This window comes from Rutilus rutilus (assembly GCF_951802725.1).
Source record: "Rutilus rutilus genome assembly, chromosome: 21".
NCBI lineage: Eukaryota > Metazoa > Chordata > Actinopteri > Cypriniformes > Leuciscidae > Rutilus > Rutilus rutilus.
This window is the reverse complement of record NC_140226.1, coordinates 21,169,999-21,184,387: the sequence shown is the minus strand read 5'-3', so window position 1 is coordinate 21,184,387 and position 14,389 is coordinate 21,169,999. Positions and strand designations below refer to the sequence as shown.

The window sequence follows — 14,389 nt, the reverse complement described above, 5'->3', positions numbered from 1 at the left end:
AGAAAGTAAATATGAATAAAGTGCAATGCCTTCACAACTATTAGCACGGACTAATATAAATATGCAGTTGTGCATTACAAAAAAAACAAAAACACTATATTTGAATATAACTTGAAACAGTCTTTATGTATGTGAATCTCACCTTTCCAATTAGCTCTCCAATCATTCCGTTCCAAGACCCGTTGGCCTGAGGAGATCCATATTTCCCATCAGCCACCTGATACATTTCATACTTAAAGCCCAGAATTTTGGCCAGGGCATCCAGAACATCTATGGAAAATCCCTTATATCTTTTGGGCTGACCTAGAATGTTTTCTGCCACCATTATGAAGGGCTCCTCCTGAAGAAAACAGAGAAAACTTGTTTTTTTATTTGACACTTTGGTAATCTGATTCAGAACACAATTAAGCAGATATGAGAGGCATGGGCGTCAGTTTGGTTTGAAATGTGCTGGGGACAGAGACGCATTCGGAAGTGCTTTTTCAGAAGTGCTGTACGACGCATTAATTTTTTTTCTCTCTTTCGAGCAGGTTATGTTTTGAAAGACGATGTCCTGTAGCTCAGGCACTTTTCAACAGGCTCACCCAAAAAAAAAAAAAAAAAAACTATATTCTATTTTTGTCAATAATTATAAAAAAAATCGCCAATAAGCTCATAATTTGTGCTAAAATAGTGTTTAGTTTTAAAAAACATTTTAAAAAGCTGGTTATATCTTGATGTTTCTGCGCAAGTTCAGCAGACAGTGAGGTTCGGGTTTGTTCCGATCAGAGCTCGTGAGTGGAGAGCGCATTTCTGAATATTCCGCTCCGCTCGTTCATTCCGCAGGGTCGCTCGCTCAACCCAGATGTCCTGTTGCCTGGTTCGAAAATATGTGGAATAAGGGCTGCTTCCGACTAACATTTTTTTTTTCTAGTCGACTACTAGGCTAGTTGTTCATTTAAGTCATTCGTGGACAAATCGCCCCTTTATATTAATTTAATTTAATTACGTATAGACTTAATGAGCGTTTACGTAATATAGCCGCACTCAAGCGCACGACCGCACGCATAAAGCTTGCCACAAAGAACCGGTAAAAGTAATGATTATGAATGCGTCTAAATGTGTCTAAATACGCTGTGAATGTGAATGTGCATTATACACTGAGTTTCGGTTCATTTATGAGACGAACTCCAGTTCACTCGCCGGCGCCTCCATGTCGTGATTCTGCTATATTTACTTTAAATCCAGGCAATTGGTTCATGAAACATTGATTAAAATTAAGATATAATTAATACAAAACGAAATTAAATTTAAAGAAAGGCAGCTGTTCTGTTTGAGGTCTCTGTGAAAGTTGTAAAGCATGCATGCCGCTTTCAGAGCGCTCAAGTCCGTAACCGAGAACTGACACGTTGTTTTTTCCCTCATAAATGTGAACATGAAAAATAAAATAAAATTTATATTATAATGTTTTTTTGTTGGGTCAGACAATGATTACCAAATTTCTCTCTCATATTGCTCCTCATACCCACTGAAAACGGTCAAAAAAATCGAACCAAAAGTCAAATTAATATGGACGGAAGTTAAAAGTGGTGGGTACAAAATGACTCGTGACGAAATCTGGTGGGTACGCGTCCCCCCCGTCCCCCCCGAAATCGACGCCTATGATGAGAGGACACATAAGCTTGTACTGTATTCACATTCACTACTGTTCAAAAGTTTGGGGTTGGTAAGATACATTTTTTTTATTTTTTTAAGTCTTGTATGCTCACCAAGGCTGTTAAAAGCCTTAGTTTTAGAATTGTTTTCTATTTTAATATGATTTTATTCCTGTAATGCAAAGCTGTATTTTTAAGCATCACTTCAGTCTTCAGTGTCAAATGATCATCCAGAAATCATTCAAATATGCTGATTTGGTGGTTCTTGTTATTATGTTGTGCTGCTTAATATTTTCTTCAAGAGTCTTTGGTGCATAGAAAGTTCAAAAGAACAGCATTATTTTAAATATAAACCTTTTGTAGAATTACAAATGTCTTTACTGTCACTTTTGATCAATTTAATTAATTCTTGCTGAATAAAAGTATATATATATATGATACTAAGTGACAAGTATAAGTGATTATTTTTTTGTTTTTTTTTATCATACTAACCCCAAATTTTTTGAACAGTCTCTCACTTTGTGTTTGATCTTATTCTCAGTATATACAAGAGGATTAATTTGTAGAGGTTTTCAAACAATGGCATTTCCGAGTCTTATTTGCTCACAATTCACATATCACTATCACAGCATCTTGACAGTAATGTACAGGTCTAAAAGCTGACCTGGCATTATTTGACGTTAGTGTCAGACAGATTTAGATTGAATCTTATCATTTATTCATTTGAAGGAGAAGCCAGAGAACAGTCTGACTAATAGGTTTAGACATATTTCTACAAATAAAGATTTAATATTGACTGTGAACCTTATTTCTGTAGTGAATCCGTCTGTTCAGGTCGTGACTTGTGGTCAGATTGGCTCTCTGTCACATTCAAAGCATAGGCTGACGTGACACTTTTACCAGTGACAGATGGGACCCTTTGGTCTCAGGTTAATCTAAATGAAGTGTTTCAGCTGACCTATTACACCATGGCAAGGGAAGCGTGCAATGCCTCATCAGACAGAAATTACCTCTCTAAATTCACCTGGGCAATTTGCAGTAAGGCATATCACCACCAAAAAAGACTCACTGTTTGTGAAACTGGCCCTGTGCACTCAAATGCAGATGGATGAAATATCTGAGGCTCAGGCTAGTGAACTGTAATTGTATTTAGGGAAAGCACAACAGTGATAGACTGGAGAATAAATAAAGATCAAACCCCAAAGGAATCCCTAGCAAAAACCTTCTCTGCATGACTAAAGTACTGATGTCTAATGAGACAAAAAGACAAAAACCACACAGCACAACTGTGTTGAAACATATACTGTTTATGACAGCCATAAAAAAATTAATGTGATTGTGATATCTTACAGCAATACATTTCCTGACTTGAGTTCTCAACTCGACTCAATTCAGATTTCACGAGTTCACACTTACATAAAATTTGAGGGGGTAAAGTTTAATGCGTATTTGGCATGCTGTCCGGGGGGAGGGCTCCGAGCTCAGAGTTCGGCCCGAACCCAGAGTACTCCCCCTGTATGTAAGTGTTTAGGACTAGAAGCGTGGAGAAGGGGTGGTGGGGGGATGCTGCAAAACTGTCAATGGATTGAGGTGAGACTGCTGAGTGTATATATACCTCTTACCATTGATTGCTGAGTGCTCTCCACTTGTGTTAATTATCTGAATGTGCTCCTCCCGAACTTTGGTAATAAAACCTCATTTCGATTGCATTGTATTAGATTTTTTTTTTTTTTTTTTATACATTTGGGCATATTTTAAAATTGCATTTCTTGTAATTATAACAATGTGTAAAAAAAATTATCAAATGATAAACTCAAGTATACTGTGATCAAATCTTTCATAAAAGTATATAAAGTTTCATTAAAATATTCAGATCATAAGAATCATGCGTTAATGAATGGAACTACTCTTGTTGCCGTATATGTTTTTAATTCTCTAAAAATAACCAATTTAAAAGTCGTTTGTTCATGAATTGGACTACTCTGGTCCTGGTGTATGTTATTGCATGCAGCCTGTGATGGCAACTCTGAAAAAAAAAATACTTGTTTTCTTTCATGATATTTCTGAAAGAAATATGTCTGGTTTTTTTTGTCTTTTTGTCTCATCATATATCATAAAAATATTATTTTCTCAATAAAAATATTTCTTTCTGTTCATGAATTGGACTACTCCAGTTATTGAAGTTATTGCTACTGTATGTTATTGCATGCAGCCTGATGGCAACTCCGGGAAAAAAGACGTGTTTTCTTTCACACAGTTGTGCTGTGTGGTTTTTGTCTTTTTGTCTCATCATATGTCATGAAATAAAATATTTATTTCTGTTCATGAATTGGACTACTCTGGTCCTGGTGTATGTTATTTCATGCAGCCTGTGACGGCAACTCAGAAAAAAAAAAGAAAAAAAAGAAGTGTTCCCTTTCAAGGGAACTCGCGTTGCGTCGAGATTGACGCTATGGGGAACGCCTTGCGTGATGATGTCTTGAAGCACATGTAAAATCAGTCCAATGGTGTGGCGGAACGTCAGAGGCGGGTGACGTCACGTACCAGGAAGCTATAAAGCCTGTTCGAAACCAAAAGCGTCAGCTTCTGTGTCTTCAGTAGCGCTCTTTGTGAATCTGTCTGTCTTATTTGGTGTTGTTTGTCTTTATATCACATATAAAGCATTATGGCGAGCAAGCAGCAGTTTAAACAGTGTGTGCATCCCTGCCCGCGTTATTTAACGGGTGGTGATACTCACGTCCTGTGTGTTGCTTGTTTGGGTGAGGAGCACTCGAGGGTGCTGACTGTGTGCATTGTGAAGCGCTTCCTTTGCGTACGCTCTGATCCCGCCTGGCGTTCTTTCGCAAGGACGTTCAGGTTCACGTTCCCCAGGGATCTGATCCCGCCGCTGTCGAGGCATGGCATCGATCGCATACCTGGGGTTCGCAAATGGATTTATCAGAGGGGTCTGAGACGGGCCCAGCCCTATCTCAACCTTCACCTGATAGATCTAGTGCCTCTTCTCGGGGTTCGGAAGCACGCGTTGCGGTTCCTTCCGCCCCGATTGAGGCACCAACACTGCAACTATCCAGTTCTGAGGAACTGGATGTTGTTAGTGTTGATGCTGAGTCTGAGGATTCACCACCTCACTCTCATGCATTTGAAGAGCTATTAGAGGTTGTGACCAGAGCAGTCGAAATACTAAATATTGAGTGGCCATCAGAGAAGCAGGACGTTCGCTCTAAAAGCAAGCTCGACGAACGTTTTCTGCCATCTAGGTCACAACCTCAGCGTCAGAGCCTACCGTTTTTCCCCGATCTCCACACCGAGGTGTCGTATAGAGTTTATAATGCACAAACATCCAATTATTCCTCTATACATAAATATAAAGAGCATGGTTATGGGGAAATGCCGAAGGTGGAGGAGACGCTCACAAGCTATCTCTCTCCAGCAACGGCATCTTCCCTAAAGGCTCCGACTTTGCCCACTAAGCTCGTCAGAGTTACATCTTCTCTGGTGGGCAAAGCATATTCCGCCGCTGGTCAAGCTGCAGCGTGTTTACACACTATGTCCTTGCTGCAGGCTTACCAAGCAGAATTATTGGGCGATTTAGATGAGGGTGGGGGTATTGGTCCTGAGGTGATGTGTGAGTTGAGTAGAGTCACTCAGGGCCACGAAGTAGACGGCTAAATCCATCGGCCGTTCTATGGCAGCCCTGGTGGCCACTGAGAGGCATCTGTGGCTCAACCTCAGTAACATTAAGGAGAAGGAAAATAATTTTCTCTTGGATGCGCCCATTTCTACTTCGGGTCTCTTTGGCAATGCTGTTAATACTGCTGTAGAAAAGTTTCAAGAAGCTTCTAAACAGGCAGCTGCCCTTCAAAAACTCCTCCCCCGCCGTTCTTATCAGGAGGCTGCTGAGCAGGAGCAGCCTCACTCATCTAAAATGAGCTCTTTGCATCGCGCCACTCAGAAACAGAGCGTTTCCTCCCGTGCTCCCCCACAAAAATCGCAGGGACACGGAGGGCGTTCTCAAACCCAGCAGCCTTCGAGGGGTAGGACGGATCTGCGGACCGTTATTATCGCCAAGAAGGCTGCGGGGAAAAAGTCCTGACGCTCGAGGGCTCAGGACAGTGAGGGTAGTCCCCCCCGAAGCAGAACGGTCAACACCTCTTTTTACGGTGCCCGTCTCTCTTCGGTGCCCTCAGGGGACCGTTCTGCCAACCCTGCCACCTCCGGTGCTTCAGGGCGCAGCGGTCTCCGGCGAGCACATATCTCAAGGACCACCCGGAAACGTAGTGGCCTTGGGATGCCCGCCCCCTCTGAGGAGGGTTTTAGAGCAGTCCGTTCAGTCGTTCCCTGCCGGTTCGCCGTTACAGGGCGACGCACTGAGTACTCAACAACGACAAAATCCAGAAACCAGTCTCGAGAGGCTGGTACCTCTAGTAGAATTTTTGACAGCGTGGAAGCTACTGCCAAATGTTTCTCGTTGGGTCCTGCAGACCGTAGAAAAAGGGTATCAAATACAGTTTGGGTCTCGCCCACCTCGGTTTATGGGGGTCCTATCCACAGTGGTGGCCCCCGAGCAGGTTCTGGTTATGGAACAAGAAGTGAACACTCTGTTAGAGAAAGGGGCCATAGAATATGTACCTCCCTCCAACAGGGAAACCGGGTTTTACAGTCGGTATTTCATAGTTCCAAAAAAGGACGGGGGATTGAGTCCCATTCTGGATCTTCGAGTTCTGAACGAGTCAGTCATGCAGCTCAAGTTCAAGATGTTAACATTGAGACAGATCGTGCCACAGATCAGGTCCGAGGACTGGTTTGTCACGATAGATCTCAAGGACGCATATTTTCATATTTCCATCCGTCTATATCACAGGAAGTTTCTGAGGTTCGCTTTCGGGGGCAAAGCTTACCAATATCGAGTACTTCCATTCGGCCTAGCTTTATCACCCCGCACTTTCACCAAATGCGTAGATGCAGCTCTGGCGCCCCTGCACCTTCAGGGCATTCGTATCATGAACTACATCGACGATTGGTTGATTTTAGCTCAAACGCATCAGATGGCGGTTCGACATCGAGATGTCGTTCTCGCCCATATGAAAGAATTGGGGTTACGGTTAAACGCCAAAAAGAGTGTGCTTTCTCCACTTCAGAGGACCACTTTTCTAGGCGTGGTTTGGGACTCAGTGTCGATGCGCGCGCGCCTGTCACCACCTCGTATAGAGTCTATTCTTGTAACTGTGAAGAGTATAAAGCTAGGCCAGTCACTCACTGTAAAACAGTTTCAGAGACTGTTGGGTCTCATGGCAGCAGCTTCCAACGTGATACCTTTTGGACTACTGCACATGAGGCCCCTACAGTGGTGGCTCAGGACAAGGGGGTTTTCCCCGAGGGGCAACCCATTTCGCAAAATCAGGGTCACGCGGCGTTGCTTACATTCCCTGGTTATGTGGAAGAAACCTTGGTTCCTGTCCCAGGGCCCTGTGCTGGGAGCTCCTTGTCCTTGACAGATGCGTCCCTCACGGGCTGGGGAGCAATCTTAGAGGGTCGCTCAGCTCAAGGTCTGTGGAAAGACCATCATCTCTCATGGCATATCAATCGCCTGGAAATGTTGGCTGTATTTCTGTCTCTCAAGCATTTTATCACAGATCTCAGGGGACACCATGTTCTAGTGCACACAGACAACACTTCGGTAGTCGCCTATATAAATCACCAAGGGGGTCTGCGCTCTCGCCAATTATGCAAACTAGTGCGCCATATCCTCTTGTGGTCCCAGGAGAAGCTGTTGTCACTCAGAGCAGCTTACATTCCTGGAGATCAGAACTTAGGAGCAGACATTCTGTCGAGACAGGGGCTGAGGCCCGGGGAATGGAGGCTCCACCCCGAGGTGGTGGAGCAGATATGGAGGGTGTTTGGCCGAGCACAAGTGGATCTGTTTGCGTCTCGAGAGACGTCTCACTGCCCACTTTGGTTTTCCCTCACGCATATAGCTCCGCTCGGACTGGATGCTATGGTACAGACGTGGCCGAGGCTACGTCTATATGCTTTTCCCCAATCGCTCTGCTCCCGGGAGTTCTGGAGAGAGTTCGCAGGGACCGGATTTCCCTACTTCTTGTAGCCCCGCGCTGGCCGGGCAGAGTATGATTCCCCGATCTAGTGTCTCTCCTCGACGGGCCTCCTCTGGAGCTACCCGTCAGGAGGGACCTTCTGTCCCAAGCGGAGGGCTCGATATTTCACCCTCGACCAGAACTGTGGAACCTGTAGGCTTGGCCTCTGAGGGGGCCCAGCTCATAGAGTCAGGTCTCTCAACTGGGGTTGTAGAGACCATTCTACAGTCCAGAGCTCCCTCCACGAGGAAACTTTATGCCCTGAAGTGGAGAGTTTTCACTTCTTGGTGTAGTGACCATCGGCTGGACCCAGTTAACTGCCCAGTTGGTACAGTGCTGGAATTCCTGAAAGAGCGGTTCACTGCAGGTCTAACCCCGTCCACTTTAAAGGTTTATGTGGCGGCCATAGGTGCTTACCACATTCCTTTGGGTGGAATGTCTGTGGGGAAGGACCCTTTGGTATCTCGTTTCCTCCGTGGCACTTTGAGGCTGAGGCCTGCAGCTCATTCCAGGGTGCCCACTTGGGATTTGGGCATTGCTCTGCAAGGTCTTTCCCTGGCTCCCTTTGAACCTATAGAGGAGGTTCCTGCTAAGTTTTTAACATTGAAAGCTCTTTTCCTCCTCACCATTTCTTCTCTTAAGAGAATAGGGGATTTACAGGCATTGTCGGTTGCCCCCTCATGCTTAGAGTTTGCACCTGGTATGGTCAAGGCATTTCTCTATCCAAGACCAGGTTATATCCCTAAGGTCCCCACTAATGTGGTCAGACCTATTATTCTGCAGGCCTTCTGTCCTCCTCCTTTTCAGAATGCGGACCAGGAAAGAAATAATTTGCTTTGCCCAGTTCGGGTGTTAGATGCCTATGTCCACAGAGCTGCCCTGTGGCATAAAACTGATCAATTGTTTGTGTGTTTTGGGTCCCCAAGTAAAGGGTCCCCTGCATCTAAGCAAAGAATGAGCAAGTGGGTGGTTGAGGCCATTTCACTTGCTTATGAGGCGGCCGGACAGCCTTCTCCTATGGCTGTCCGGTCCCACTCTACAAGGGGTATGGCGGCCTCCAAGGCCCTTATATCAGGAGTTTCCCTACAGGACGTTTGTGATGCGGCAGGCTGGTCCTCACCGCACACCTTCGTCAGATTTTACTCTCTGGACTTGGACTCTACTCCAGGTTTTGTCATCCTAGTGCTGCTCACTCGATTCACACAGGACAGACATTGGTAGCTATGGTGGCGTTGGTATAGACGTTCCCCATAGCGTCAATCTCGACGCAACGCGAGTTCCCCTGAAGAGGGAACGAGCGTTGCGTCACCTTGCCATATCTCCTTCATGCCTGTCAGCGACTACTTCAGACTTTACGAAGCTGACGCTTTCGGTTTCGAACAGGCTTTATAGCTTCCTGGTACGTGACGTCACCCGCCTCTGACGTTCCGCCACACCATTGGACTGATTTTACATGTGCTTCAAGACATCATCACGCAAGGCGTTCCTCATAGCGTCAATCTCGACGCAACGCTCGTTCCCTCTTCAGGGAACCGAGGTTACAGTTGTAACCGAGGTGTTTTCTTTCATGATACTCGCTGGCCTTGGAATTACATTCCTATCTAACAATCAGATGTAAGCTTAGGAATGGGGTTAGTGCTTTAAACAACATTTTTCCATTAATTATTCATTTTAGGTAGAGGGAAAATTACTGCTTGAAAGGAATGTTATTCCAGGAACTAGTCCTACTTACTGAATAAAAATTATGTCATTCTTTTTATTTTACAGTGATTGTACAGTAACCTGACATCAGCAAGGCATTGACTGGACCTACAGGGAGCTGAATCAGATGCATTGGAATACGCACCAGTAAGGTCACCACTTTCAGAGTAACTCCCTGCATGCCATGCTCGGCCCGGTTCTCTCTCAAACTGCCGTTCAGCCCACGGTCAGAGTCCCACGTCGCCAGCTGGAAGACAGTGAGAGATTGTGATTGAGCTTTGATCAAGTTTGAGATGGCAGAAATGATTGCAAAGAAAAAGGAGATAGAGAGAAAAAACTGGACAGTTGCTGAAAGCCAGGAATGACCTTACATGAGTTATTGTCCCCAAACACTTATTTGTCCATGATAGACCCCTCACCACTGAGCAGAAATCAGCAGCTCTTTCAGGATTCATCACAGGGGTTTGGCTATTTGTGCTTTTGTCACACGTCCAGGTGAAAATGGTCATATAAGTGTGAGAGGTGGTCGCCTAGGCAACAGCTGTCACATTTTCCACTTCTCTTTTAAAACTAATATGGAACACAGACCCAAGCGCACACATACACATATCTGCTCTTTGTTGATATGCTTTTAACAGGCTGTTGATTAGATCCAATACCAGCACAGAAATCACTCTAAAGCTGAAAACAATACTAAAAGGAACAATGATTCTTAATTTCAGAAGGCTTTGAAGCTGAACTGTGGATGCTACTGCTAAATCATCATCGAACACAATAAAAATCTTAATTTGAAATGTAAATGTACTGTAATCTTCCTGAAGGATTTACAAATGCTTAAAATAATAGTGGTAAAGTTTTAGGTAAGATTAAGTTTTAGGTTTTTGTTGCTGAAATGCACATCATCCTGCTTTAAAGCAATACTAAAGAACTTTTCCTCTTCGGTCGCCCTACAGGCTGGAAGCCGAATTGTCCATTACCGCTGTCGTAAATCATTTCGCCGCCCGCAGCCTACTGTCGCATGCACGCTCGCTGTTTATCCAGCACCGGCTTTGGAATTAACGATGTCCACAGACAAGGTAGAGTATGTTGCATGATTTTATGAAAGTATGATGTATTACGACATCAGAAACGAAGAAAAACTAAATAATGACTATTGTAATGCTTGCCGTAAAGCAAGTCAAATTTGTAGTTTCTTATGTCTCATTCGAACTACCCGCTACCCGATCTGGCAAACTTGCACAGTGCGGTTATAGCAGATATAGGGCTGCAAAGCGAATGCAGAAGTGCCTTTCACCCTGTTACGACTCGATGAACCACTGAAACGATTTTGGAAAGTCCTTTAGTGTTGTTTTAAGTCACAAAGTATTCAAATAGATATAAAAATTAATTAATTAATCAAAATTATGACATTATGATGATGTTGTTGGAGCCATAGCCTTGTGGGCAGCTATTTGACATGTGGCACACTTTCTCCTCTCCTATGTTTCCACCTCTCTTAATGAAATCTACTTACTATAAGTTAATTACTGAATATGCACATAGGCTAAATACAATACAGAACATGTACAACAATCTTTTATTCATACATTTCTTTAAGAATTCTATTTCAGTATCTCTATATTAATCCACAAACAAACACTATTTACAGCTTTGTAGGTATAATCTCTCCAGATTTCTTCAAGTCGAGGGTCTATGGTCGTGTAGGCTTTTTCAGATCTTTCAATCTAATGGATGAAATAGGCTTATGCAATTTACATACGGAGAGCAGCAGCTTTCATTTCTGCTCTGATAGCTGGAAGACCACTCTGAACGCTGTGAGTGCATGTTAGAAATCAGGTGTGGTGAGAGAACATTGTGCTTAGTATGATTTTCGTCTTCAAACCAAACTTCAGTCGACAAAGTTTAAATCTCGTCTGGCTAGCGCACTTACCATTATGTTTATGCATTATGTCAGTAGGCGGAGAGTAGGTGGTCTTATGTGGCTGACGCTTTCAAATGCATTCAACCACATGAGCACCAACACCACGAAAGCAATCCGGTCGAAAGCTTTTTCGACTATCTCTGCAAGTGGTTGAAAGTGGACAGGCTCAAAATGTTTTAGACACCGTTTACACCTGTATTTAGCGTTGTCCACATGTGATCTGATCGACGGAAACGCATCTTAATACCAGGTATAACAGGGCCTGAGTGTGGAAATGACAATAGGAATCTGCTTATATTCTCCCTCCACAAGCAATGACAGCGCTTCTGAAAAACACAGTGCCTCACTTCAAGATGAAAGCCGTGATGTATCTATCTTCATCATATTTTGAGCCATTCATCATAATCCCAATATCCCACCAGATCCGTTCCGCTGTGACGGATTGGGCAGGCCACTGCACCAACATCTTGAAAAGAAGAATCTCTGACTCTGAAATCATCCTTGGCTCTTGTCTGGCCAGCATTTGATCCCCCAACACCCCCCCCCCCCCCCCCCACCCACCCCCCCCTTCTGTGAGCGACCGGATGACAGAGGCTTTAGCATCTGCCCTAATGACACGTGTCATTTGTCTTCACTGTAGCGCCCAATACACAATCCCTCTCACAATAATAGCACCTACCTCATCCGTGAAAGGATTCAGTTCAGAAAACTTTATGAGCATGATATATCTATTTAATATGATCAAATAAAAAAAAAGAAAGAAAGAAAGAAAGAAAGAAAGAAAGACAGAAAGAAAGAAAGAAAGAAAGAAAGAAAGAAAGAAAGAAAAAAAGAAAGAAAGAAAGAAAAACAAAGATATGATAACATGCTAGGATTTTGAAATCACGCAGTGCTTATTTTATTAAATAATTTTAGCATTTTCTCTTTGTTTAGTGCATTAGCAGTGGGGATTTTTCAGTGTCTCTGCCTGCAGGTTACACCCATAGGTCGTGATAAAGAGGCAAGAGTCTCTATGAGAGGTTCATTTGAATCATTTACACAAAACGCTTTATTTATTCAGGAACAAACCAAGCGAATATCTTTACGAGTGAGCCACTGAATCACTCAATCAAGCGATTCATTGAAAAATTTCACTGAGTCACTGAATCATTCATTTAGGGGATTTGTTCAAACACTTTCAGGAATGACACTGCTATAATACATGCAACAGTGGTTCAACTTTGGATCTCTTTCTTATTGATGGAGCAAAAATAGACAAAGTAATTGGTAATATTGTGTCTTAAATGTAAGTCACTTAATGTTAACTTCTTGTCTATTGAATGAAAAAACAATATCATATTCGCAATCGTGTGTGGCTCACTGGCCTCAACTCTGCCAATTTGGCTCCACGGCGTGGGATTATGACAGTTTTCATTGTTTTTTTTAAATTGAAGATATTTTGCCAGACTATGTTTAGATTGATTTGTGAATTGAGTAAGTTGTAGTCTTACTTTGGACTGAAGTTGAATCAGAATCATAGTTGTTCAGCTGCCTTCAGAGAGCGGTAAGTATGAGATCTCTTCTGCCATACACACTTCAGCAAGCTGAAAGAATTCCTCCATCTTCTCTGTCTGCTCTGTTTTCCCAGGTGAAGCTGACAGTGTTTTTTCTTCTATATTTCGTATGTTTCCCACAAAATTTTCTCTTTTAGTTTTTGCCTGTGCTTCTAAATAGTTAATCATGTAGGTGGGTGTTGACAGAAATGAGAGAGCAATGTGGCTTGTCCACTGGAGATGTTCTGTCAGTGAACACATGAAAGCCAGATCTATCCCACAGCACAAAAGAGGTCCCTATCATCTGCAAGTGTGTGTAGAGTCTAATTCAGTGTCATGTCTCTCTTAATGGAACAGTTACCCCCAAAATGAAGTTTCTGTCATTATTTACCCACTCTCATGTTGTTTAAAACCTGCATTACATGATGTGAGAAATTTTTCAGTATTTACTTTGACAGAAAGCCCATTAACAGTTACAAAACCCCTCCTATAGTAGTGATTCACCAATATGAATGAAGCTTCCTGTTTACAGACGCCAATCGGAAGTCAGGGCTTCAATAGTCCTTTTTTCAGCATTTACATAATACATCTCTGACTGTATTTTGTCTTTGCTGAGTGTTGTGTCAGCCTCTTTGTACTGGCAGACGCTCAGCTGGTTTGTGCCGTTTTCTAGCCTCTCGTTCTTTTCATCTCTTGTTCCTGATATTAGTGCTACAAGCCAACAAGAATCTCGCCTGTGAAGACATGAACATTTTGTCAAGACTAAAGGTCTTTGCGGCAGGAGTTCACAGCCTTTATTGTTTGTAACTTGGATAGCTGATGTCTCTACTTGAGAGCACATAGGGAAAAGAGGCAGAGGAACAAAGAGCCAGAGAGAGAGGATTGCACACAAACAATACCGTAAGAAACAGTATGAGAGACAGAGTCGTGCAGAGCAATGGAGAGGGAGAGAGAGAAAAAGAGAGAGGTGTTCTTAAGGTGCAAAGATGAAGCTGACATTTCTTTTCGTATTGTGAAGCAATTGACTTTTTATGATTCTGTAAGCTACTGTTTCTGTGATTGGTAAGTGAAAGAGAGAGCGGGATGTCTTTTGGCCTCTTTATTGAGTCTGTGAGAGAAACTCATTTCTATTCATCAAATCAAATGAGACTCTCATGAGTGATAAATGCACCTCTTCTCTGCATTATCACACTTTCACACTATCAAAATACTCACACACAAAAAAAGACATCTGTCACAAATGTGCTGCTTTTTTTATACAACTCACTGAGCCAATTTAAACAGATTATGATATGCTATTTATTTCTGATCAATTTAATGCATCCTTGCTGAAAAAAAGTATAAATAAAAATAATAATCTATCTTTTAAAAAAAAATCTTACTGACCACAAGCTTTTGAACAGTAGTGTATGCCTGAACTGGATTTCATTAGGGCAGGAAAGACAAAGGAAGTTAAATCTGTTCGGCTGAGGAAAGACATATATGTATAACATGTTAGTGAATAGGTAT

The 14,389-nt window shown here is 42.9% G+C and overlaps 1 protein-coding gene across 3 annotated transcripts in view; it reads right to left on the bottom strand.

The window, feature by feature from the left end:
• grid1a (glutamate receptor, ionotropic, delta 1a) overlaps positions 1–14,389 on the bottom strand; it is a 293,828-nt gene that overhangs the window by 23,121 nt on the left and 256,318 nt on the right. For all 3 annotated transcript variants that reach the window (XM_084393494.1, XM_084393495.1, XM_084393493.1), the window contains exons 9-10: positions 9,573–9,674; positions 143–340 (exon numbers count right to left, since the gene is read on the bottom strand). In XM_084393494.1, the coding sequence (XP_084249620.1) occupies positions 143–340; positions 9,573–9,674 (300 nt within the window). The remainder of the gene's footprint in view (positions 1–142; positions 341–9,572; positions 9,675–14,389) is intronic.